We start from the raw sequence: 27964 nt of genomic DNA on the forward strand, positions 1-27964 counted from the left end.
ACCACAAAAATAAAACCTATGAGAAAGCTAAAAGGAAACCACAGCTCTTAAATATTTAGCTCTTTTTCTCCCCAGAGTATGTCTACACTGCAAGTGAAGGTGTTAGTACAGGCAGCCATACCCACGCTAAATTTAATTTAGCTAACATGGGTAAAAACAACAGTAGTGTAGATATTGGGACCAGGGCTAATAGACAGAGAATGGCCATATCTACACTACCACTTATGTCAGCAAAACTTATGTCGCTCACCGATGTGAAAAACAAACCCCTAAGCGACATAAGTTTTGCTGACATAGGTGGTGGTGTGCACAGCGCTGTGTCAGCAGGAAAGCTTCTCTGAAGGACATAGCTACCGCCATTCGTTGAGATGGTTTTGTTATGTTGACAGGAGAGCTCTCGACCATCACAGAGAGTCTACACAAGCAGTCTTACAGCAACACAGCTACATCAGGACAGCTATGCCACTATAAGCTTACACAGACTTTGCTGAGTGGCAGAAAAGTTAACAATTTTAGGCTCTGACAGACCAAGGGGGGAGTTCCAGAAATTAATGTTTTTCATGAAGAAAACTGAGAGCAACACCCTCCCATTTTCCCAGAATTATAATTCTTCAGGGCAACACACATGTCTCTGTGTTTGTACAATGCCTGGTACAATCAGGGCTCAAAGCAGAGCTCCACTCTGAAAACTGATAAATAAAAAAATAGCAATTAGATATTTTCCTTTTGTTTTCTCAAAATTAAATCTGCTCAGTGGCAAAAAGTAAACTTTTACTGCTTTTTAGTCCTGTTAGCCATATACAGCCAACACAGCTAAGAGAAATGGATTCAAGTCCCTGTGTTTCATCAACAGAATTGTACAGTAGACCGTCAAGTTACAAACACCAGTTACACAATGACCAGTCAACCACGCACATCATTTGGAACCGGAAGTATGCAATCAGGCAGCAGCAGAGTCATACTAAAGTTTCAAAGTTGACTTAATACAATGTTCAGTTGTAACCTTTTAAAAGAACCCTAATGTTTTGCCCACAGTTAGGAACAGACAGCCTCCAATCCTAAGATGTTTGTAATTCTGAGGTTCTATTGCACGTTTAATTAGCTACTCTCTGAAAACTCTGTGAAAGCATTTGGACAGCACAGAAGTCAGTGGGGGCAGAATCCTTGTGGTGGGGATGGGGATGATGTGCGAGAGAGATCACACCTAGCTTGACTCTTCCACTGCAATCAGACAGCTGGCCCACTTGGCCAGTACCTGCCCCAGGAGTGAGATGGGGAGGTCCGGGGGCAGGATGAAGGGGGGCGGGGCACTGAGGTGCGGGACGGGAAGAGGGGGCGCTGGGAAGGGCGAGGTGTGTAGGGGCACTGAGAAGGACGGGGGCGGGATGAGGGGACATGGGGAGGCAGGATGGGGAGGCGGGAGAGGGGCCTGGAGGGGTCGCTGCGCTGTCGGTATCTGGCCCGGGGAATGTCGAGGCGCTGGGGGGAAGCGGGCGGGAGGAGGAGGCTGCGGCGAGGGGGCGCTGGGAGGAACATGAGGGGAGAGGGAGTCGCAGGCGCTGCCCGTACCTGGCCCGGGGGGCGCTGAAGTCCCGCGGCCCTGGCCGGCGCAGCAGCTGCCGCAGGGAGAGCTGCACCAGGGCCCGCAGCGCCAGCAGGTAGAGCAGCACCAGCAGCGCGCCCCGGGCCTCAGGCAGCAGCCGCCACCCGGAGCCGCCGGCGGGGCAGTCCCGCTTCTTCCCACCTGGGTCCGCCTCCCCGCGCCCCGGCAACGGCGGGGGCTGCGGAGCCCGGGGCTCCCGCTCTCCGCCAGCGGTGCGGAGCCGCCTCACGGCCACCGCCGCACCCCGCTCCATAGAGAGACCGAACCGGCACTGCCCGGCAGCCTGCGCGGACGCGCTCTGCAAGAATGCTACGGGGCCGGAGAAGGGTCAAACCACCTCGGTGAGTGCCGCCCCACCTGGGTTTCGCGGGGGAGGTGCCGGCTTCCAAGGAGTCACATGGGGAGACACCGGCAGCCATTCCCCCTCCCCCCACCCCGGAAGCCCTGGGCCCTGCCTGTGGCACTCCCGGCTGCCAGGAAAGCAAAGGCCGGCTTAGTTCACGCCCCCAGCTCAGTTCTGGTCAGTATGTTCTTGCCTGGCGGCCAACGAATACAGCACAAGAGTCTTACTAGTCGTCTGTTGAGCCCATCATAAACTAGGTCGAGAGAGGCCAATTTTCAGACGTGCTGGTCATTCATAACTTCAGCTGGAAGTTGCAGATAACCAGCACCTCTGAAATTCAGCCCCTACGTGCTTCTTGGTCTGAGACTGGGTCCCTGGCTGACACAATCAGGACCACAGCCGGGCAAGTCTCTCCTAGGGTAGAGCCCTGGCCTCTGCCACAAAACCCCCTTGCAGAACTGGCCCACCAGGCATCGTCACTAGCTGTCTTTTTAGCACACGTTGAAAGACTCTTCTCTTCCAATTAGCTATTCCTTTACCATTTGGGGCCCTCGCTCATGTTTCTGGCATCTCCTGTATTAGTATCAAATACCTTTTGTCAAATGGTTTGCCTTGATGGTCACTGCTATTCCATCTTTGTCAGCTTCCTTGGCTCTGTTCTTTAACTGATTTTATTTCTTTTAGAGATTTGCTACTTCAATTTAGTCTAAGATGCATTTGATCTGTGCAAGGCACCCTAAACTTGGATTAGTAAATAAATATATAATCAATTGGTCCAAAATTTGACAGACCTGAATAAGCCCCAGAGGGAGAAAATCTAAGCACTTCTATCTTCTTTCCTCCCTGCTTGTATGTTTTTCCATCTGAGGGTATGTCTACATCTACAATTTTGCAGCGCTGGTTGTTACAGCTGTATTAGTACAGCTGTATAGGGCCAGCGCTGCAGAGTGGCCACACTTACAGCAACCAGCGCTGCAAGTGGTGTTAGATGTGGCCACACTGCAGCACTGTTGGGCGGCTTCAAGGGGGGTTCGGGGAACGCGAGAGCAAACCGGGGAAGGAGACCAGCTTCGCCGCGGTTTGCTCTCGCGTTCCCCGAACCCCCCTGCAAACCGCAGGGAAGGAGACCTGCTTGCACGGGGGTTCGGGGAACGCGAGAACAAACCGCAGGGAAGGAGACCTGCTTGCTCGGGGGTTAGGGGAACACGAGAGCAAACCGCGGAAGGAGACCTGCTTGATTAGCAGAGGCTTCCTCAGGTATGCTGGGATACCTGCTTATTCCACGGAGGTCAAGAAAAGCGCTGGTAAGTGTCTACACTTGATTACCAGCGCTGGATCACCAGCGCTGGATCCTCTACACCCGAGACAAAACAGGAGTACGGCCAGCGCTGCAAACAGGGAGTTGCAGCGCTGGTGATGCCGTGCAAATGTGTACACCTCCTAAGTTGCAGCGCTGTAACCCCCTCACCAGCGCTGCAACTTTGTGATATAGACAAGCCCAAAGTTGCAGCGCTGGTGAGGGGGTTACAGCGCTGCAACTTAGGAGGTGTACACATCTGCAGGGCATCACCAGCGCTGCAACTCCCTGTTTGCAGCGCTGGCCGTACTTACCAGCGCTTTTCTTGACCTCCGTGGAATAAGCAGGTATCCCAGCATACCTGAGGAAGCCTCTGCTAATCAAGCAGGTCTCCTTCCCGGGTTTGCTCTCGCGTTCCCCGAACCCCCGAGCAAGCAGGTCTCCTTCCCTGCGGTTTGCAGGGGGGGTCGGGGAACGCGAGAGCAAACCGCGGCGAAGCTGGTCTCCTTCCCCGGTTTGCTCTCGCGTTCCCCGAACCCCCCTTGAAGCTGCCCAACAGCGCTGCAGTGTGGCCACATCTAACACCACTTGCAGCGCTGGTTGCTGTAAGTGTGGCCACTCTGCAGCGCTGGCCCTATACAGCTGTACTAATACAGCTGTAACAACCAGCGCTGCAAAATTGTAGATGTAGACATACCCTTTGTGATGTAGACAAGCCCTGAGTCATAGAATCAGCAGTTGTGATATCTCTTGGCTAAACAAACAGGCCTGAAAGAGACGGGACAGGTTGAAATGAAGTGACTACATTCCCAACAAACTTAAGGTGTTTTTTTGTAAGTTTCCGTATTCTAATGCAGTCTCTTTTTACCTGATGCAATTCACATGTTGAAGTTAAGAGTATGTTTATAAATTTCACTGCAGTCTGTCACTACACAATTTTTTTTTTAAAGGCCTCCTGGCATAGTGCTGGAGTTAGTGCATTTCTTGCTTTATTCTTTCCATTTGTTCCTTATTTGTTCTCTCTCTGCCCCCAACCCCACCTCCCCCACCCCCACAAGGGAACACTATGGGGACAAAAATTAGTTTCCATAAAAACAAGTTTGATTGAAAAGAAAATTACTGGGAAAATTTCCATTGTTAAAAAAAAACAACAATGGTAACAGGATTTTCCTTAAACTAAGCATATATGATCATTCCCACACAAAGTTTGCAACTCATACTGTGTTACAATGAATTAACTGCACCAACAAAAGTGTGAAATTAAATCAAAATGGAAAAATCTTTGTTTAATCATCTGTGTAAATATCTGCATTATAATAAGGTGTCAGTAACATAAGTCAGGAAAAATGTTTTTTAAAATATATGGGGCCAGATCTTCAGCTGGTGTAAATCCACATCACTTCAGTGAAGTCTTTACTCAGTTTTTGAAGTCATTTGGTGTTTTACCTAAGTAAGGACTTCAGGACTGGGCCCCATGTCCTTTATTTTTACCTGACCTATAATGCCAGCAATGCCAAAGCATTGTGCCCACCATTCCAGAGACTAATTTACAAAATAAGAGCCTGGTTCCTCATCCCTTACTTACCTGAGTAATCCAATAGAAGCCCATTCTTCCCCAAGAGCAGAATCACTTGAATTTAATGATTATTCAAGGAACTACTCTAGTGAATAAGGGTTGTAGAGACAGGTCCTACATTCTTGACATGGTAGATGGTATGAAATCTTTTTAAAAGATGAGAAAAGAAAAAAGGAATCTCACTTCCTCCTCCTACCCTGCTTGCTGGCTTCATGGCAAATTCTGTGGTCCCTAATCAAGTAAAACTAGTCCCATTCATTTTGTAAATGGGCAAGGGACTGAAATAGGTGAAAAATTTGAATCTCCTGCAGCTCAGTGGAACTGAGGCAGCAGGAAGAGTAGAAATGCAAGCAACCCACTGTCCCACGTTTATTATATTCGAGGGACCCTCAGTTTGAGGATCAGAATTTTAATATTGTTTCAGCTCTTTTAAAAAAAAAAGTCATTTGGGGTTTGTTTGGACTTTTTATTATTGGGGAATTTGGAAACCAAAAATATTTATTTTCCAGGCTAGAAGCAAATCTGAGACCTATCAGTGTTGACAGCATGCTTTGTAGGCCAAAGTTCTGTTTTATTATTCTAACAGACAAGGTGGGTAAGATAATATTGTATTTTGGACCATCTTCTGTTGGTCCAATGGAAGATATTACCTCATCCACCTTGTGTCTCTACTATCTTTGGACCAAAACAACACCAATACTGCATACATTTTATTATTCTGTCAATTAAAACTTCCAGATATATGCTGGGAAAATAACACCGTGGGGCACAGACTATCCAATAAGTTCCTGGACTGCATTGCAGACAACTTTTTATTTCAGAAAGTTGAAAAAGCTACTAGGGGGGAAGCTGTTCTAAATTTGATTTTAACAAATAGGAAGGAACTTGTTGAGAATTTGAAAGTAGAAGGAAGCTTGGGTGAAAGTGATCATGAAATCATAGAATTTGCAATTCTAAGGAAGGGTAGAAGGGAGTACAGCAGAATAGAGACAATGGATTTCAGGAAGGCGGATTTTGGTAAGCTCAGAGAGCTGATAGGTAAGGTCCCATGGGAATTAAGACTGAGGGGAAAAACAACTGAGGAAAGTTGGCAGTTTTTCAAAGGGACACTATTAAGGGCCCAAAAGCAAGTTATTCCGATGGTTAGGAAAGATAGAAAATGTGGCAAAAGACCACCTTGGCTTACCCTTGAGATCTTGCGTGACCTACAAAATAAAAAGGTGTCATATAAAAAATGGAAACTAGGTCAGATCATGAAGGATGAATATAGGCAAATAACACAGGAATGCAGAGGCAAGATTAGAAAAGCAAAGGCACAAAATGAACTCAAACTAGCTATGGGAATAAAGGGAAACGAAGACATTTTATCAATACATTAGAAGCAAGAGGAAGACTAAGGACAGGGTAGGCCCACTGCTCAATGAGGAGGGGGAAACAGTAACAGGAGACTTGGAAATGGCAGAGATGCTTAATGACTTCTTTGTTTCAGTCTTCACTGAGAAGTCGGAAGGAATGTCTAGTATAGTGAATGCTTACGGGAAGAGGGTAGGTTTAGAAGAGAAAATAAGGAAAGAGCAAGTAAAAAATCACTTAGAAAAGTTAGATGCCTGCAAGTCACCAGGGCCTGATGAAATGCATCCTAGAATACTCAAGGAGTTAATAGAAGAGGTATCTGAGCCTCTAGCTATTATCTTTGGGAAATCATGGGAGACGGGGGAGATTGCAGAAGACTGGAAGGGGGCAAATATAGTGCCAATCTATAAAAAGGGAAATAAAAACAACCCAGGAAACTACAGACCAGTTAGTTTAACTTCTGTGCCAGGGAAGATAATGGAGCAGGTAATCAAAGAAATCATCTGCAAACATCATTGGAAGGTGGTAAGGTGATAGGGAATAGCCAGCATGGAATTGTAAAGAACAAATCGTGTCAAACTAATCTGATAGCGTTCTTTGATAGGATAATGAGCCTTGTGGATAAGGGAGAAGGATGTGATATACCTAGACTTTAGTAAGGCATTTGATACAGTCTCGCATGATATTCTTATAGATAAACTAGGAAAGTACAAGTGAGATGGGGCTACTATAAGGTGGGTGCATAACTGGCTGGATAACCGTACTCAGAGAGTAGTTGTTAATGGCTCCCAATCCTGCTGGAAAGGTATAACAAGTGGGGTTCAGCAGGGGTCTGTTTTGGGACCGGTTCTGTTCAATATCTTCATCAACGATTTAGATGTTGGCATAGAAAGTACGCTCATTAAGTTTGCGGACGATACCAAACTGGGAGGGATTGCAACTGCTTTGGCGGACAGGGTCAAAATTCAAAATGATCTGGACAAATTGGAGAAATGGTCTGAGGTAAACAGGATGAAGTTCAATAAAGATAAATGCAAAGTGCTCCACCTAGGAAGGAACAATCAGTTTCACACATACAGAATGGGAAGAGACTGTCTAGGAAGGAGTATGGCAGAAAGAGATCTAGGGGTCATAGTAGACCACAAGCTTAATATGAGTCAACAGTGTGATACTGTTGCAAAAAAAGCAAACATGATTCTGGGATGCATTAACAGGTGTGTTGTAAACAAGACACAAGAAGTCATTCTTCCGCTTTACTCTGCGCTGGTTAGGCCTCAACTGGAGTATTGTGTCCAGTTCTGGGCACCGCATTTCAAGAAAGATGTGGAGAAATTGGAGAGGGTCCAGAGAAGAGCAACAAAAATGATTAAAGGTCTTAAGAACATGACCTATGAAGGAAGGCTGAAGGAATTGGGTTTGTTTAGTTTGGAAAAGAGAAGACTGAGAGGGGACATGATAGCAGTTTTCAGGTATCTAAAAGGGTGTCATCAGGAGGAGGGAGAAAACTTGTTCACCTTAGCCTCCAATAATAGAACAAGAAGCAATGGGCTTAAACTGCAGCAAGGGAGATTTAGGTTGGACATTAGGAAAAAGTTCCTAACTGTCAGGGTAGTTAAACACTGGAATAGATTGCCTAGGGAAGTTGTGAAATCTCCATCTCTGGAGATATTTAAGAGTAGGTTAGATAAATGTCTATTAGGGATGGTCTAGACAGTATTTGGTCCTGCCATGAGGGCAGGGGACTGGACTCGATGACCTCTCGAGGTCCCTTCCAGTCCTAGAGTCTATGAGTCTATGAGTCTATAACCAATTCTCTGCCTTATTGAAGAGAGTTTTGTGAGACTTCACCAACTGACAACACTCTTATGTGCTCGGAAAAGTTGACGCAGCACTTAGCATAGCACTTTGTAACCTATGTCCAGCTGGATGGATGTTGCACCATGCATATGTTCCAATATGACCTGAACGTCAGTCAAAAATACCATGGAACAGAGCCTTTAAGCTATGCTTCTCAGGAAGGAAGCTTGGTTTCTTAACAAAAGGATTTGACCTAATTTTGGACCTAATGATTCAGCAGTTTTTCAGTTTGACTTTGTTTATGTCAAGTAAATATATGCTGATCTTAGGATATAATCCTTTTACTGCCACTCCATTTTCTCACAGGGCAATCTGTCAGGAAAGCCTGTTCACTGGAGCATGTGATTTGATTTAAAGCATTATTTTAATTGGAGAAAGAGAATAAAAATTCAGTATTTGATCCTTAGGGACTTGAGGCCTGCTCCTGCTCGTATTAAAATTAACTACAAAATTCCCAGGCCCAAGAGCCTTCAAAGATATTTAGGCACCCATCTCCCACTGAGTTAGTCAATGTTTTTTGTCAGTGAATAACATCACACACTAAAAAAAAAAGAAAAACATTAAAAAAAAGCACTTTTAATTCAGTCATTGTGACAATCACATCCTTGAACTGGGTAACTGTGTGATCTTGTTGTTATGACTTTGCCATTCCTCATACCTTCCCGCACCTCTCCCTAATGTTTCTTACCATCACTTGCTGCAACTTGTCTTGGGAGCAGGGTTTGTTTTTTACTAGTTGTTCTGTAAAGCTATCCAAACACTTCCGGTCTGGGCACTGTAAAAGTAACAACAACAACACTGTGGTGCTCCAACAAACTGGAGGATGGGCATTGAGGTACAGCAAAGGGAGTTGCAGAAGACAGGAAGTGTATTTTATCAGCTTTCTTTTCCCCTACATTAGCCTCACAGCTCCCCATCACCACACAAAAGACACTTAAGGCAGCAGTGACATGGTTAAAGCGCTAAGAACCATGTGCTTATTCACACAGGCTGAGCAGAAACTAACTCCTGATACAGTCAGAAGCTGAGCTGATTGAGGCTGGATCTGATCAGAGGTCATTTCTCTTGCAGCCAGGTGGAGGGCATTCCCTCCATCTTTCACTTGTAAACTGAAACAGGTCATAATCCAAGAAAAGCCTCTTAGTGGAGTACAAAACTCTTACATGCAAAAGGAATTCAAAATGGAATTCAAACAAGTTTAAACTCTCTAGAGATTTTTCTTTTATCCCCAACATTTTCTCATGAAAAAGTGAAGGGGGTGGGGCATGTTTATTATGGGCTATGGAATGGACCAGAAGAGGGAAAAACAGAATTCAGGTGGTAGTACTGCACAAAGCTGCCTGTCCAAAGAGCAAATACGTCTCATGTATTTCCATACATTTTCATAACTGTCTGTTAACTTTAACTGAATAAACAAACAGCAGAAGCTGTGACACTAATACAGAGCACAGCAAGTCTCTCAGAGGAAAATTACACAATATAATCATGCTGGTCTTAATTATTTTAGTAATTTATTTAAAGTACAATACAATGGATGGAGAATGGGGCTTGGGAGCATTGGAGGAAATCCACAAACCCCTTCTAATAATGTAACTAGTATTGACCCTTTACTTCCAGTTATTAGTCTACAAATATATGCAGCCATACGCTCAGTGTTACATCATACACAACTGAAGAGCAAGTGAGGGCTGGGGACTCAAAACTCACAAATTTATACTGGCTACTGAACATCTCCAGAAAGATCAATAGCAAACAGTTCATGAAGCACATTTTGATAGGAAATGTTTTCAGTCCAGAAATTTAGACCAGTTCTAATCACTAAAGCACCATAAGCATTTATAAGACCACACTGTCCTTTACAATAAGGCTCCTTTACATCACTTTGGCAATGTAAAGGAGCTTTAAAATTTTTACACCTGTTTCATACTCCAGGGGGAATTCACTAAAAACAATGGAACAATTCACTAAGCAGGCAGGCTACTACAATCTGCTCTGCCTGAGGGGATAGAGCCTGTCCCATGCCTACCTCCTCAGAAACACCCCAAAAGCCCTGCCCTTCCATACCGAACATGCTGCAATAGTGAGAGAAAGGGACAGAGTCTCTCTCTCCTTCACACATGACAGCCCAGCCCTCCCTCTTCACCCTTGCCCTCCCCTATGCTCATTTATGTCTCTACCAGCTACTCTGGGGGTATGGCTACACTACCCGCCGCATCGGCGGGTAGTGATCAGTTTATCGGGGATCGATATATCGTGTCTCATCTAGACGCAATATATCAATCCCAGAATGTGCTCCCGTCAACTCCGGAACTCCACCAGAGCAAGCGGCGGTAGCAGAGTCGACAGAGGGAGCTGCGGCCATCGATCTCGCACCATGAGGATGGGAGGTAAGTCGAAATAAGATACTTTGACTTCAGCTACGCTATTCACATAGCTGAAGTTGCGTATCTTACATTGACCCCGCCCCCTAGTGTAGACCAGGCCACAGTGTCCAAACCAACCTGCCTAGTGCCAGGGAGGGGCGCCTGTCCGTTCTTGTGGCTTCCCTTTGCTTCCCCTTCAGAAATCCACAGGGTCATGAATTCTGTGCACGTGCAGTGATGCACAATTCCCCCAAGAGTAGAAGTGATATTGAGACAATGAACTATTTGTCATGAACAGTAAACCAACAGAATGAATAACTCTTTCTATATCTCAACTTCAAAGCCTTCTGTCTCCTGTGTGTACAGTAATCAGAACCAAATCACCTCTGAGGGGACTCTCTCTTAAAGGGCATGTCTACGCTGCAATGTAAGCCCAAAGTTAGCAGGACTCAAGTCAGCAGACTCAGAGTTTGAGAACCCATGGCTTGAGCATCTACATTCATGGCCAACCCTAGGTTAAGAATGCAATTGTGGTCAGTGCCGTAGCGAGGGCAAGGCGAGTGAGGCACTTGCCTCAGGTGTGGAAAGTGAGGGGCACAGAAAGTCTCTCCTTCAGCGGCAATTCGGCAGCAAGTACATCACCCGAGAGGGACTGAGGGACCCGTCGCCAAATTGCCGCCGGTCGTCAGCAAGGGAGAGAGGCGGCACATCCGTCTCTTTGGCCGAAATTCAGTGGCTGGTCCTTCCCTCTGAAAGGAACCCATCGCTGAAGAGCCAGACGTGCCGCCCCATCCCTTGCCTCGGGCGCAAAAATCTCTAGTTAAGGCTCTGATTATGGTTAATGTTTAATCTGAGGTAAACAATTGGGATACAGTGGCGGCCAATCCAGCTACACAAAGGATGCTCCCCAGAAAAGCCTGTTTATGTGCCAAGAGTTTCCACACCAAAAAATTTCCCCAGGGTGCCCTGACACCACCTATCCTTTTGTTTATGCTTACCATGCCTGCCTGCAAACTGAAATCTGCTGTCCAGCACTCTGCCATGTGTTGTACCTTACTGGTAGGTGCTTCATTTAAAAGACAAAATGTGTCTGTGTACCTCATGGAATGTATTTACTGCGGTGAAGTGTTTCATTCATTGCAAGAGTTAACCTTCTGTTTTCAACAATGTATGTTCTGTAAGGCTACCCTTGTGGTTTTTGTTTCCTTGCAGCTGCAACTTTGTCTGTGGGTGCTTCCTCCACACCAGCACAAAGGCTTTCCCAGATTAGAAGGCAAAAAAAAACAGACAAGGGAAGATATGTTCTGTGATTTGATGCGTTCCTCCAAGACTGACAGGGCTCAGCTGACTGCATGGAGGCTTACACTGTCAGAGAGCATGCACTCCAACCAAGAGGGCTGGAAAGCCTGCCAGGAACAGGAGCGTAACACGCAAGAGATGTTGCAGCTTATGGGGCAGCAAACAGACATGTTGAGGCAGCTGGTTGAAGTGCAGTAAAGGCAGCTGGACCCTAGAGTCCTGCTGCACCCAATGATGAACCAGCTGTCCTCCTCACCAAGTTCCATATCCTCCTCTCCCAGATGTCCTAGAATGTGGGGGGGAGGAGCTCCATTATCCCTTGAACTCAACTCCAGGGGATTCTTCATGGAGCAGAAGGCTCTCATTCTCACAGCTTTGATTGCTAGACAGTGCAATTGTAATAAGCTACATGTCCTTGCCCTTCCCCCCATGTCATCTTTGCTATTCATTGAGGTCTCTGTTCAGTGTTTCTTAGCATAATATAAATGCATGGATTGAGGACAACAGGCTCTTTATTCACTGTGCACACTGTGGTTAGTGGAGGTTTAGTTTACAGGGCAGTACATGCAAAAAAGGGGGCAGCTTGCTAAGGAACAACACACACAACTGTCACATCAGTGTTGTGTCAGTCATGAAACTGGTTTTCAAAGCCTCTTGGAGATGCAGTGCGCCTCAATATGCTCTTCTTATTGCCCCGGTGGCTGGCTGCTCATAACTAGCAGCCAAGTGATCTGCCTCAACCCCCAACCACACCAGAAACTTTTTCCCCTTACTTTCACAGATATTATGGAGCACACAGCAAGCAGCAACAACAATGAGAATATTGCTTTCGCTGAGGTCTAACCTAGTGAGTAAACTGCACCAGCGCCCCTTTAAACATACAAAGGCACATTCCACCACCATTCTGCACTTGCTCAGCCTTTGGTTGAACCGCTTCTTATTGCTGTCCAGGGTGCCTGTGTACGGCTTCATGAGCCTTGGGAGCAAGGGGTAGGCTGGGTCTCCGAGGGTAACTATTGGCATTTCAACGTCACCAACAGTAATTTTCCCATCTGGGAAGAAAGTTCCTTCTTGCAGCTTTCTGAAGAGACCGGAGTTCCTAAGGATGCACACGTTATGTACCTTTCCCAACCATTCCATTTTGATGTTGGTGAATGGCCCTTGTGATCCACTAGCGCTTGCAATACCACTGATAAGTTCCCCTTTGAGTTCATGTACTCTTTGGCTAGAAGATCTAGTGCCAAGATAGGGATATACATTCCGTTTATCACCTCACCACATTTAGGGAACCCCATCATGGCAAAACCATCCATTATGTCCTGCACATTTCCCAGAGTCACTACCATTCTTAGCAGAAATGAATTGATTGCCCTGGCTACTTGAATCACAGCAGCCCCCACGGTAGCTTTACCCACTCCAAACTGATTCCCCACTGACTGGTAGCGGTCTGGCGTTGCAAGCTTCCATAGGATCAGTCGCTTCTCAACTGTCAGAGCAGGTCTCATTTTAGTATTGCTGCATTTCAGGGCTGGGGAAAGCAATTCGCAAAGTTCCATGAAAGTAGCCTTATGCATTCGAAAGTTATGCAGCCACTGCTCCTCATCCCATACCTGCATAACAATGCAGTCCCACCAGTCTGTTCTCATTTCCCCTGCTCAAAGGCCGCATTCCACCATGTCAACAAGTTCAGCTGCTGCCACCAGCATCTGCAAATTGCTCCATTCCATGGCTTCCAGCATGGCTATTTGCATGGCATCACATTCTTCTGTGTGGCAGCTCCTGGTTAGGCTCTGCAATACCGCAGGACGATGCATGAAGTGTTTGCAATGCTCACAACAACAGTGTACAGCTGAGCGGGGTCCATCCTATGGCATCTGCACGGGTAATCCAAGCTTAGACGCGAAAATGACTGTTGGCTGTTTTTTTCAGGGACGCAGGAAGGGATGGAGGAGGCAAGTGCATCATGGGAGGCTGATGACATGTATCCAAAACAACTGGCAAAAATGTTTTGTCCCATCAGGCACAGGGAGACTAACCCAGAATTCCAATTTGCAGCAGGAACTGTGGGATAGCTGCCCACACTGCCTTGCTCCGTGAATCGATGCTAGCCATGGTAGCGAGGATGCGCTCCACCAGTAGAATGTGCATAGTGGGGACATACAGCATCAGCTTTGTAAAATCGGAGGCTAAATGTCGACTTAAACTAATTTGACCTAATTTTATAGTGTAGACATCCCATTTGTGAATCTAAGGGTAAGAATAAGGTTGTGAAATATGGATTCTATTCCCAGATCTCCTAAAGATTTGCTAGATCAAATTCAGATATAATGTCTAGTGGTGGTGTAAGCTGGTAAGTGGTAGGAGGGAGTCTAGGCTGGTGTAACATGTACTGAGGAGCCAGTCGACAAGGGGTAACAGAAAAAGAAAGGAACAGGAGAGTGCAGGTGTAAGCTAAAGTAGCCTCCCCTACACCCATTTGAATTCTCATCTTCTTTTACCTACTTCTTGCCCTTCACTATTTACCTCATTTTGTATTCCCTCACCCTCATATACACCCATTTTCACCCATTAACATTGCCTTTAGATGTGGCTCCAGTTGACACTGGGCAAATAATTTGGGCCAACATTTTAAGAAATGGCCACTGTTTTTGTGTGCCTCAAATTTTGGATTCTGAACTTGAGATACATTGGGCCTGAACATCAATTGCACTGAGCACGAAAAGTTTACACTGAATTTGTGTGTCTTAATTCTCAGGTTTGTAATACACATTGAGACCTTTTGATGGGAGACACTACTGAAGTGCAAAAATATTATTAAGGGTTTTTAGGAGAGGGAGATAATTGTCATTTTACCATTGCTCCCTAACATCAATAATAATTGTACCAAAACTGCTCATACACAGTTGAAGAGCTGAAGTGCATCTGCAAATGGTTTTGACATTTGTTTTTAGTTCAGCAGTTTGTAGTTTAGACAGTAACACTTATACCTGAGGATGCTGTGTATTGAACCTGGCAACCTACCTTCTACAGCGAAGGCTGAAATGGGCTGGTATGGGATATGTAGCATTCCAGCATATTTTTTCAATCCAGAATTCATATCAGCAATAAAGTATAATTTGGCTGAAGCCTCTGAGTTTACTATTGCATGGGGGGGGAAGGAAGAGGAAAACACAGTGCTACATTGACCCATCCTCCTCCCCTTTTCCTCTGTGGTGCTAAGGAGCTCATCTTATTCCTCCCACAGATTTGAGCTGAGCCCTGAAGAGTCTCAAAACATTCCTTTACTCTTTCCTCTGCATAGCTGTGTCAATCTGCTGCAGAGCAGAACTGGGTCTATTTTCTCCTCTTAATCAGCACTGAGAAATGACTCCTAAATGCCTGGTTTCACCTCAGACAAAGCAGCAAACATTCCCTTTCCCTGCAATGCACCAGAGGATTAAAAGCTAAAACCAAAAGAAAATATCCATTTTTAATAATATCACTCCCAAAGACTTAACCGTACTTCCCTCCTGGCCAGTGGAACAAACAAACTAATATACCTCCACACTGAAAATTGATAAAGTCACTAGCACCTAAATCACTGGATCACTAGGACAAGCAAACCAAACAAGCTACTGCTACAGAACCCTGCACAGAAGAGTAACACCAGTAGACTACCTATACCACAGTGAAATATATTCTTACCAAGCACAGAATCAGCAACCAAAAACTAGCAGCCAGAGCTGGGAGATGCGAAGTACAGTGCAAACTCAGGCCCCGATGCAGCAAAGCACTTATTCACAAAAGGAATTGGGCCCCATGAAAGAACCTTGCAATCCAGCTCTAATGTGGTAAAAGGGTCTGATTGTGCATGCAGCAGCCCCAGGATTTGGCGAGCACAAAGGCAAGTTTTGTAGCACCTTTGCAGTCCCCTTGAGCTGCCTTGTATCGTGTACTCCTCAGGTATGGTGAAGGATCTGACCCATGGCATACACACTCAGAAATGTGAGATGAGCCACAACCAAACTCTAGTTCTCAACAAACATTGGCATGATTCAGATCCAAACTTTCAGGCTTGCCCGATTCTTGGGGTGAACCATAACTGTCGATCCAAACACCCATGCCTAATACAAATACAACCACACCCATTATGAATTCTTACCCACCTACCTCCCCACCCCAACCTTGCTTTCTCTGGTTTCTGAATAGTGTACAACTGCCTCTCTGAGTGTAGGAAGAGCGTACAAATGACTTAGATAAAAAGGAGTTCCTATCTTATACTGCTGGTTGGGCTAAAAATCCTGTACAATGCACATATCCCAAATGAGAGAGACTGGTTTGTTTGACTAGACTGAACATGGAGAAGAATGAATAACAGGAACTGGTGGTTTGCAATACAAGAGTTTATGTGACGCTGGAAAGTAGAGAAAGAGCTGCATATCCAGCTCAGACCTGGGCTGCTGTTATCTGAAGAAGGTAAAATAATCCATAGTATGGTGTTATGCTTTAATTATTTTAGACAGCCTTCTAGGCAACATTCTGCCATTCTCAGCCTTCTTGTTAAGATATGTATGTGAGCTTCCTTATTGCCTATATTAGTTTAGACTATCCCTCACTTAAATGACAACGGAATAGGAAAGGAAGATTTTATTAAATAAGCTGGCTTCTTACCTCTATGCTCCAGGAACAATCATTAGCAGCAGCTTTGTAACACCTGAAAGTTGTGGGGGCAAGACTGATGTGTAAGGGTGTAGTCAGGGCCAATTTATAACCCCAGATAAAGATTAGAAAGTATCTGATTGTACAGTGATTACACGGCACAGACATTAAGTGGATTTCAGCATGCATTGCTGTTTGTGTTCTTTGCTTCCCCCCCCCCCAGACTTTTAATCTGATGACAATTAACAAAGGTTTATTCTGATGTGTTTGTCGCTCACTTATTAAAAAGACACTTAGCAGTTGACTTTCAGTATGAAAATATCTTCAAGTCAAACAATCCCTTTTGTAACTGGTTACATAGTTCTGCTGTAACGTAGCTTTTATAATGATTGTGTCACAGTACTAGCCATTTACATGAAGAGAGATTTGCTCTGCCCCTTCTCCCCCTTTTTTTGGTACCTCATTCACCTCAATGGTGTTTCCTGCCTCTTAAGGTGCCATTGTTGGCGCTTAAATAAAAAGAAAAGAAAAACTGATTAAGAAATAATAATAATAATAATTAATAAAAAAAAATCACTTTGCTCTTACCTAGTGCCTTTCATTTAAGCGTCACAAAGCTCAGTACTTGAATTTTTCTCCTTTCTGTGAGCCTGATCCTGCTAGATGCTAAGCATCTTCAACTTCCACTGAATTCACAGGATCAGACTTTGACCGAGGGTAAATTAAATATTTATGGAGAATTTCCTTAAATGGGTTGCATTCAAACAGGAGACTGGGATTCAGGATTTCTGAACTCTATTCCTGGCTCTGCCACTGACTTGTAACATTTACACTTGCTGTGCCTCAGTTTCTCCATCTGCAGAATGGAGATACTATTATTTGTCTAACGCACAACCGTAACATGTGACTTCATGAATCTTTGAAGGTTATTTAGAATCTTCAAATGTAGATTAATAAAAGAGTACAAATTGCCACCTATTCTTATTGCCTGACAAACTTACTACACATATCTGACGTGCCCTAATACTGGTAACAATATTAGAGCTACATTGTGGTTCTGAGAGCCAGGGGAGCGCCTTCAGTGCCTGCCTGAGCAAGTGATGGGTGAGGGGAACAATATGTCTTTGCAGCTGGTCAGTTGTGGAGATGTAGCACTGCTCCCAGCACTGCCCTGCTGGTATGCAGAGTTAGATGGGATCATGGTCATCTGCTCTGTAAGCTGAACAGCACTGGTTGCTTCCCCATCACACACACTGTCAACAACTTTCTGGCTGCCTTTTGTGCAGGGGCCCCCTGTGTCCTCTCTTCCTGTGCACTCATGCTGGCAACCATGAGAGAGCTCTGAACTAGGAAGCAGTCTGATACTAGAAAGGCCACTTGTACTTGCAACCCAGTTTTTACATTTTAATCAAAAGATCCTTTTGGAAGTCAGCTGCTGGAGAAGGGGACGTTTCCCTACACATAAAGCATTCCTTTCCTCCTGTCCTTCCATAGGGAAGTCACAGTGGCAAGATGAGAATGTGGGGACTTTTGAAATGTTCTGCACAAATCACATTTTAGTAGTTAGAGCACAGGAGTGAGGTGACAGGAGATATTAGGTGTTACTTCCAGGTGAGTTACTGTCTCATTTGTGTATCCTTGGATGGGTCAGTTGACTTCCTTGTACCTAAGCATGAAAGTGGGTAAAAGTAGAAACTTGCTGAAAATGTACTGCCAATAACAGATCATTCTAGTACCTGCAGGGCAGGGAAAACTCCCAGAAATCTAGCTACAGTAACATTATTAATTATGCTAATAATGAAGGTATCCAGTCTAATTCCATGATTACTAAAACTAACCAGAGCCTGAATTATGAGCAGTAACCGAAATGATGATATATTTGCACTCAGGAGCAGGAGAGAGTTAAGTTGCTGCGTACATTATGGGCTAAATCATGCCTCTTATGTGGCAGAGCTAGGCTGGGAAGGTTGAAAAGTACAAGGTGATGTCAGAAGACATTAGACCTTTGTAATGTTTCATAATTATTTTGTGCTGGGTGAAGCATGACAAACAGCAGAGTTTATTCTACCTGTACAAAGGCATAGCTTGCACTGTCTTGTCCAGGCACAGGGGTATAACCTCATCATGACACTGCTCACCTATTTGGTCATGACTGCTGCATCCCTAATTGTGCTCTCCAGTGCCTCAGACCAATTGTGTCTGCCTCCTTCCAGCACAGCAACCCAGGGCACAGCTGTAACTTGGCCCTATTCTATATTTTTGTTTACAATATTGGAACACATACATATATTTATGGATTTGGCATCACAAAACCTCAGGTAAGGTATGGGAGCATTAGCCCCTTTTGACAAATGGGGAAACACAGGCACAGCAAGGCTAAATAACTTGCCCAAGGCCACACAGAAATTTGGTGACAGAACTGGGGACTGAACCCAAATTTCCTGATTCCTGGTGCAGTGTCTTAACCACAAGACATTCCTTCTTCTCTTGAGTATTTATTTTGTCTGGGTTTTAGGGAGATTTTTGGACATAGTTCAGTCCCCTTTGCAGCAGATTCACCTGTCTGTCTTTTGCAGCCAGCCCTGTCTCTGCTATGCAAATATATCCAGTTCCACATATCAGTCAGAAATGAGAGCCAGACATGTGGCAGAAAAGTTCCTTTGCTTCAGTCTCTTACAGAAGGAAGCTGCAAGCATTTTTTGCTCTGGCTCAAAAAGTTGTTCAGATGGTTCCGTTTTATTCTGAAGAGAGTTTGGCGCTTTCAGAACATCATCATTTGTATGAGGTTACCTTGGGACTTACAGTTGGCACTTTGTGCCAGGAGAGATCTGCAGGTCTGGGCTCCACAATCTCACACCGTCCAACTGCACACACACAAGATAAATACAAGTAAGGAGATCATCTTCGGCACACAGCACACATCCTCCCTCTTTGATCAAAACTGTCTTCCACACCATGTCTCTTTTAAACTCTGGCATACATGCTTACAGCCAGGCCTACAGAAAACAGTCGAGCTAAGAAGCATTTTTCAGGGTCTGATAGAATTCAGCCACTTGTCAACCACCCCTGCAAGGCTGACAATCCCAAGTTCATAAGACTTCAGAGGAACAAGTCTCTCTTTCAGGAATGTACTAAATGAGACACATCTATTAAAATATCTCCACTAAGGATAACACCCTAAACCACCACTATTAGGCCTTTACCCACTGCCCCTGTGCAGGTCAAACACTGATTCACTGATACGTTCTACAGGGACCTAGAACAACACATAGAATGGTTTTTAGCATGGAGCTCAGACTTGCTGCCATGCAGGCAAAATAACTATTGTCCTCACCTGTTATAGGATCTTATGCAGAATTGTCTTCTATTATGTGGGCTCAGCCCTCCTGCTCATAGAATTTGATGTTACTCTCAAGTACTGGAAAGTTATTTCACTGTTCAGGTTCAGGCAGAATATTCCTTTTCATTTTCCATATTCCTTCCGTGCATGTCACATTAATACACAGGATAGTTAGGTTTATCTACAATTTATGACTCTTACCCCGAAACGCCTCTTCACCTTCGTTCAGGATACAAGCAGGAACAAGAGAACACACACACACACACAGGTACATAAAGCATAGAGTAAGTAAATACAGGGCATGTTTACACTAACATTCAACCCACCTGATCCAGTTCTAGAACTACATCCACATATCTACTATCTGCCAAAAATTAAAAGATGAAGGGAAAGGCAGAATGTTCAGATGTACAGTAATAACAAATAGTGACACTTTGGCAATCAAGAGACCAGGGTTCTCTCCTCATAATATGGGGCCACAAGCCACAGAAACCTGTGTATGTCAGTTTTCCCATCTGTAAAATGGGGATGATAATAATTATAATACTGACCCACCTTTCAAGGTACTTTGAGATCTCTGAATTAAATTAAAATCAGGCCTAGATCTCAAGTGTGCAGCTTAGCTCTGTGCAAGTGTGACCTTTCCACTCCCCCAGTCTTGAGCTGGCTGCATGCCAAACCAGTCTCCCAGCATAATTCAATTTAAAGCAGTCTTCTAGCTTATTGAGACTGCCAGTAGCAATCAAGGGGCTATTGTAGTAGTTGGGAAGTGCCAGTGGAATTGGCAATTGGGAAGGCCTAGACGTACCCCATTCCTGCATTCTTTTATATATATGACAGTGCTACCATGTAATATGTTGGAGAAGCCTGTACTAAATTACACAGGCTTCTAATAAACACTTTTTCCACATGTCTCTGGCTGCAAACCCTGCCCACTAATCCATCTCCCTAATACTTATCCCAAGATCTCAAACCCCCAAATAATTTCAAATAGCCACCATTAAAAAAATAAAAATAAACTGCCAGAGAAATGGTTGCTTCTTCTCAGACACAAATTCACTTCCCTCCAGCAAAAAAATGATTGAGGCCCAAGATGGGTCAGTGACAGCTTTTCATTATATACTTAGAAATATAACAACTTGAAAGACTGATATCTCATAACTGCACTGCTAGAAACTGTAGCTTTAGTCCACTGGGAAAGGGAGACGCCCAGCTTCCCAATGGGGGACACAGCACTCACTTCTGGCCCTGGAAAGGCCCTAAATACTAGACTTTAAAGCTTGACATTTTTAGGTATGCAAAGGCCACTTGTGATATACCTCCATTAATGACCTCATTTATTGGTTTTCATTTTTCTGTTCTTTAGAGCTCTGTATGCTTGGACTCATGGAGGCCGATTCCACTCTCACTTAGGGTATGTCTACAGCGCAGTCACAGGTGTGGCTGCAGCACATGTAGACATACCCCAGCTAACTTTGATTTAGCTGCCTTGAATAACCATAGCAGTGAAGCTACGGCAGGCTAGGCTAGCCGCTCCAGTACATATCATAGGGATAGTAAAGAAGGTACTAACAGCGATTCCCCCAAGTCATAGTGACTCCCTAGTTTCACTAAGTACAAAAATCTTTTAAAGGAAGCAAAGAATCCTGTGGCACCTTATAGACTAACAGACATTTTGGAGCATCAGCTTTTGTGGGTGAATACCCACTTCATCAGATGCATGTAGTGGAAATTTCCAGGGGCAGGTCTATATATGCAAACAAGCTAGAGATAACGAGGTTAGTTCAATCAGGGAGGATGAGAGCCTGTTCTAGCAGCTGAGGTGTGAAAACCAAGGGAGGAGAAACTGGTTTTATAGTTGGCAAGCCATTCACAGTCTTTGTTTAATCCTGAGCTGATGGTGTCAAATTTGCAGATGAACTGAAGCTCAGCAGTTTCTCTTTGAAGTCTGGTCCTGAAGTTTTTTTGCTGCAGGATGGCCACCTTAAGGTCTGCTATAGAGTGGCCAGGGAGGTTGAAGTGTTCTCCTACAGGTTTTTGTATATTGCCATTCCTAATATCTGATTTGTGTCCGTTTATCCTTTTCTGTAGAGACTGTCCAGTTTGGCTGATGTACGTAGCAGAGGGGCATTGCTGGCATATGATGGCATATATTACATTGGTGGACGTGCAGGTGAATGAACCGGTGATGGTGTGGCTGATCTGGTTAGGTCCTGTGATGGTGTCGCTGGTGTAGATATGTGGGCAGAGTTGGCATCGAGGTTTGTTGCATGGATTGGTTCCTGAGCTAGAGTTGCTAGGGTGCGGTGTGCAGTTACTGGTGAGAATATGTTTCAAGTTGGCAGGTTTTCTGTGGGCAAGGACTGGCCTGCACCCAAGGCCTGTGAAAGTGTGGGATCATTGTCCAGGATGAATTGTAGATCCCTGATGATGCGTTGGAGGGGTTTTAGCTGGGAACTGTATGTGATGGCCAGTAGAGTCCTGTTGGTTTCTTTCTTGGGTTTGTCTTGCAGTAGGAGGCTTCTGGGTACACGTCTGGCTCTGATCTGTTTCCTTATTTCCTTGTGCAGTATTGTAGTTTTGAGAATGCTTGGTGGAGATTTTGTAGGTGTTGGTCTCTGTCTGAGGGGTTAGAGCAGATGCAGTTGTACCTCAGTGCTCTGTCGGAAGGAGGTGAAAGAGTTAACAGTACCTTCCAGAATGACACCTTGAGAGCTGGGAAATCTTGCTGGTTCCAGAGGGCTGAAGGCCCCCCAACTACCTCTCCAAGCAGGAAGCTCAGACACAAAGCTGTCTGCTTTAGTTTCCACAACCCCTCTCTCTGTTCTCTTCCATGTCCAACTTCTTAGTCTTTCTTTTCCTTCCTTTTCTATTGCTATTTCCCCCCCAGCACCCCAGCAGAAACAGTAGGACAGAACAGGGGAACCAAAGTGAGTATTCCATGCTTCTAAATAGAAAGAAGCTCACCAAGAGATACAGAAGCCCCTAAGGTCCAACAAGTTTAGGGACTATATCTGAGAACACACAGGAAAAATACCTCAAGTCAAATATGGATCTTCTGCACCTCCTCAGCACATTACAAAAGGTTTGCAACTTCAAGAAGAAGTCAGTTTTATCAACTCTCTGCCTGTGGAATTACTGTTTTTTACAGCGCCCTTTGGGTAAGCACTAGAGTGTAACAGATAATTGATCACTTTTCTATAGAAGTTTTAAGCCAAACTTTAGCAGATATATAATGCTCTAGTATTAAAAACTAATAATTTGACTTAAATATCATATAACTGTGATCTCATTCTCTGTTAAAAGCTTAGAGTCATTTCTACAGAACATTATAGTTTCATTAAACTCAATAGGACTCTTGCACAAAGGAAATGTTGAAATTCTTTTTTTCTGCAGAAAGTCCACTCTCTACCCCAGAATGCCCCTCCCTGAACACATTCTGATTATGCTGCTACAGTTGTCCTTCCTCAGTAGGGAGTCTTACATTTGGGGGGCAAAACCATCCTCTCAGCCTTAAGGGAATTCAGTTTTAATTTTCTCACACACATAGAGACAACAGAATACCGGACAAGGCAGATGCCAGGTACAGATGAGAAGGAAACATTCCCTTAAATTTTCTCCTTTCTTGTGTAATTGTCTCAGTGAGCTTCATGTCTTAATGTTGACTTATCCTGTTGTTGTTTTAGCACCAGTAGCTAACAGCCTGTGTGCATGATACACCCATCGAGCAGTTGTGATCATTGGAGGACTCCTGGCTTTCTCAGGGATGACATTCAGGTCTTTTGGTTTCAACACTGTCTGGATGTATACAACTACTGGCTTCCTACCAGGTACAATCAAAATGAAGTCACACACCTGTACTTCTGATCCCTCATTTAGGGTGACTTTTTCCAGTGTTTTTTGAATATATTGAACTTCTGCTGTAATGTTACTGGTTTTATTTATTTTTATGTTAAAGCTTTAATGCACATTTACCCCTCCCCCCATTTATGTGGGTAAGAGTCTGCACCAGAAAATTGCAACTACAAATAATCATAACAGGTAGATAGTTGCAAGTGAAAATGAAGGCTAACTGCAACCAGAAAATCAGCAGCTTTTGATTTTTAAACTAATTGGGCATTAAGGATTTTGCAATGCATCTGTGGAGCCTAAAAGTAGCGGAAGTGCAAGAACATATGTCCCTAATGCTGCACTTTGTGTGGAATAAGTTAAACCACAAGGCCATTACCCTGCACCACAGGGCCAGATCCTCAGCCTGTTCCAATCTACTGCATTGTTCCAATGATGCAAGTAGGATGGAAAGCTGGCTTAATCAGCCCGCTGGGGATTCCCCTTGACCAGGGAATAAAGCTGGCATAGTAACCCATTTCTGCTTCCATCCTGGCTCAGGCAGGCTCAGGCTTCAGTCCCCTCACATGCCCCTCACCTAAGCAGATTAGGGAATGTTTCTGCTTGTTGCTCATAGGGATCATGGCCCTGCATTTGGCATGCTGTTTGAAACCTGGGGATTTCTGCATATTAACCCCATTAAATACTAACTAGCTTACTCTAACTAAACTAGCACTAAGCTACAACTATATGCAGACGGAGAATTTATCTAAGGCTGGCTAGTGGAGTGATAAGGAGCTCCAAATCTCACCACGGACAGCAAGATGGAACTGAAATGGAGGCAGTGATCTTGCCCTGTTTATGCCCTCAGATAGATGCACAAAGGGAGCAAGAGCACATGCGTTGCCTTCTGATATGGTTGGAAAAAGTTTCCAAGTCAAATGCACATACACCTACATTTCAGGTGTCATCAGCATAGCATAGACACCAGAATCCCTCAATAAGGGCTCAGTCCTGTATGGGAAGCTGCCCTAATCTAATATTAGCTGGCTATCTGTTGTGGATTGCTGTAGCACAATGCACTTCAACTATGCCCCTCTTCACATATCCCTATGCTGGAAGCTGCAGTGAGGTGCCACAGGATCTGGCTGGGACAGCTCAATAGCCACCGAAGATTCCCCTACCCTTGGGAGGCAGGATCCTTAGTTGGGGGAGATCTGGCTGCTTTTTGGCCCCTTTGTGGCAGCCAAATAGCACAAAGGGACCAGACTGTAGCCAAGGATCTGTCTGTATTTTTCTAACAATAATGAAACTCTTCTGGTAGGGACAGACTAATGGTAAATAAGCTTTGTATAATTAACAATTCAATCCTGCATGGTGCTGGGAAGCACTTCCTCAGAAAGTCCAAGTGCCCTGAGTTTGCACTGAAATTACTGTTTGTCAAGCACACTCAGCACCTCACAGGAGGCACCAAACACCTTGCATTATCAGATCCCAAATAAACATTCCTATTTCTTTCTTGCCTTGTTATGGATCTTAAGTTTCAGTGAAAATCACAGACCTATCCTAGAGAGATGAAATGACACTACCAACAACAAAGACAATGGGCCCACTGTTTAAAAGGTCAGACACCTTTTCAGTGACACAGAAAGCATTCATTCTCCACCTGTGGATGGTCAGGATTTGGCAGCCTCTCACAATAGTTTGCCAGAGGCTAATGAGCGTCAAAGGAGATCTGGATTGTTCTGTTTTCTGAACATATTTTTAAATGTTTATTTCCAAAATCTGATCAGCAGAGAACTGAATCTCTATCTCATTGAATGTCTTTAGAAATGTAATGTAGCTGAGGAGGTGACCCTCCTGGGCACAACTCACTCAAGCTGTATCTCTCTGCTGGTACATTTCTGCCCCACTGAGGAGGTCCAGCATAGTGGTGACTTCAGTCCTTTCAGGTTGTTCAAAGGTAATCAGGAACAAAACACACTACTCAAAACTGTAGTCACCCCACAAACCTTCAGTAGGGCCCTTCCCTCTATTCAGCACTTGTTTCCAAAACAATCTGTGCTTCCCCTGATTCCCTTCTGATTCTGGTTGTCCCTTCAGGATGGTTGGTCTGGCTAGCCAGTGAGCTCCATCTCAGGGCTGCAACCAGGCTTCTCATCCACCATGAGACACTCAGAGCTGTGTCCTCCCTACTCATCAACCCTGAACAGGGCTCGGCCCTCTCCTTTTATCTCTTCTCCCCACATTTAAAGTTGGATGCAGGTATACCAGAACAAGGCAACAGGGTCCACATACTTTCCCTAACCCTTTCACTCCCAGGCTGGAGCCTGTCAGCTTCCTTAACCCCCTCTCTGCTGTGTAGGGCCTCTCTGCCCCAACACAGTAATGCTTACAGAAGCTGTGCTTGGTGTTAATCTCACACTGGTGTAAATTAGGAGCAAAGCCACTGAAGTCAATATGGACACACAGGTTTGACAATGGCATAAATGAACATGATCTTGTGTTTCACCTTAACAACTGTTCTACTCCTCGACAACAGCGTTATACCTTGGTGTTATAAGGCATTATTTGCACATTTTTTCCATTCATTGCTATTAACATCAGCCCCTTGGAAGCTAAAAAATTAAGTCAGCTGAAATTTCTTTTTCCACTGCCGAAGGCAAGATAAAAATACATTAGGTTTTGTTATCACATGGGTTTTTCATGAATACTGGACTGTTGGCATGGCTGAAGAAGAAGAAAAATTAATCTGTTATTTAGCCTCCTTCTAGCAGTGAAATATTTGTTCAAAGGTGGAGAAAATCCATACAAAGAATTATATGAAATCTGCTATTATATAAAGTTGGGGAGTGTGAAAGATCGAATCTGAGGCCTTACAAACTTGATATTAGCTCTTTAATGCTATGCACAGATCTAAAACCTGATCCTGCAATCCTTTCACCTTTAAAACTCACACGGAGTACAAGTGTAATAATGCAGAGGAACCATTGCAAGATCAGATAATTATATAGCAGACATTTATTCAAAAGGGGCCAGTTCTGCTCTTAGTTATGGTGTGACCCCACTGGATTTGTTTTATTGTCATGGCTCCAGCAAAGAGGATTTCTTAAGTCTCATGGGATAATGGAAAGCAGAATTCAGCCCAATGAGTAGAAATAATTAAACAAATTAGTCCCTGTCCAGACTGGAAGCAGAACCATGCTAGCTTCAAATGTTTGCCCAGAAGAAAGATGTTTTCCAAAAGTAACAAGTCCTAAACATGCTAGTGACTATATTAGGAAAAATCCTGTGTACTGGTGCCAACAGTGGAAGAAGTTGTAGTGTAGACAAAGTTCATGTGTTTTTCACGCCATTTTATCTAATGAGGCAAAAACAGGGGAAAAAACAGAGCAGAAGTGTCTTGCTATCCTGAACCCCGCACTAAGTAAATCATAGTGTAGTATTTATGGCTTAGGTGATTTCTTTTTACTAGAACGCTTGCTTACTTACCAGTATCAAATGAGCTACATTTATGTAAAGGCTCTTTACACTGGTATAACTGCATACACACAAGGGATTTGCACCTATTTAACTATATCAGTTTAGAAACTGATATGGCTATAGTGATCCAAAAACTGCATGTAGCTAAACTTTCCAATTAAACTGGTGCAAAAACTTTGCGTAGACAAGCACTAACTCAGAAACAAAAGCAATATAAAACAATTTTAAACAGGTACAAGTGTGTCCACACTCTGCGTGTTCATTGATTTAGGTAAATTGGTGCCAAGCCTGAGTGTGGCTCAGCCCTATGCAGCGTATAGGAGAGCATGGACAAGAAATAGATTGTGTAGCTGTTTACTGAAAAGAATGTGGGGGGGGGAGAGGTGAAGAAAGGGAAAAAGCTGTCTCTGCTTGGCCTCTTTCATGCTAATTAAAGAAATCAAAGGCTGCACCACTTGGAATTTAAGCTTGTGATAGTCATGAGTGTAGAGACAAAAAAAAAAAAAAAGATTAAGTGCTAGAGAAAAAAGCTGCATATGCCTCCACCTAGCAGGCAGAGAGTGTGGATCTGTGAAGAAGGTAAGGCTTGCATGCTTTGTATTCTGCTAGTTTTAAAATAACAGCAAAATTCTAAGTTCCAGAAGAGGTTTACTGTCTCATTCTGAATTCTCTGAAAAAGTTATTTAATTAGGCCTGATTTCTTTTTAAAAGAGCCATTTTGTCTTAATTGAAATTGGTGATATACAGTAGAATTTGCTCTTGTGCTATTTAACTGAGACCAATGTATTTACTTATTTCTTTTTCTATGGTTGTCTCAGATAAATTAGGTTTGAACTGTTCTGATCAATTTTGGATGGTTAAGTTCCTGAGGGAACTTAAACGAATGGCAATTATGCATGCACAGATAGCAAATGTAAATTGGTGCAGCTCTCTCCAAGTCAATGGAGCTGTGCCAGTTTATGTTAGGTAAGGGGCTTATCTAGA

General features: G+C 44.1%; 2 protein-coding genes across 5 annotated transcripts in view; one reads left to right on the top strand and one right to left on the bottom strand.

Annotated features, from left to right (window-relative positions):
* ERMP1 (endoplasmic reticulum metallopeptidase 1) overlaps window positions 1-1938 on the bottom strand; it is a 43833-nt gene extending 41895 nt beyond the window's left edge. Inside the window, 1 exon segment of the mRNA XM_030567880.1 lies at window positions 1570-1938. Coding sequence (XP_030423740.1) covers window positions 1570-1856 — 287 coding nt within the window. The 5' untranslated portion in view covers window positions 1857-1938.
* The window catches only part of MLANA (melan-A), a 33874-nt gene continuing 7785 nt past the window's right edge, over window positions 1876-27964 (top strand). The window contains exons 1-2 of one of the 4 annotated variants that reach the window (XM_030567875.1): window positions 1876-1944; window positions 23356-23499. In XM_030567875.1, coding sequence (XP_030423735.1) covers window positions 23381-23499 — 119 coding nt within the window. In that variant the 5' untranslated portion in view covers window positions 1876-1944; window positions 23356-23380. Of the gene's footprint in view, window positions 1945-12498; window positions 12539-22993; window positions 23253-23355; window positions 23500-27515; window positions 27560-27964 lie in introns of those variants that run through there. The other 3 variants (XM_030567876.1, XM_030567878.1, XM_030567879.1) reach the window with 3 other exon arrangements.

The sequence above is a fragment of the Gopherus evgoodei genome, chromosome 6 (assembly GCF_007399415.2).
Source record: "Gopherus evgoodei ecotype Sinaloan lineage chromosome 6, rGopEvg1_v1.p, whole genome shotgun sequence".
NCBI lineage: Eukaryota > Metazoa > Chordata > Testudines > Testudinidae > Gopherus > Gopherus evgoodei.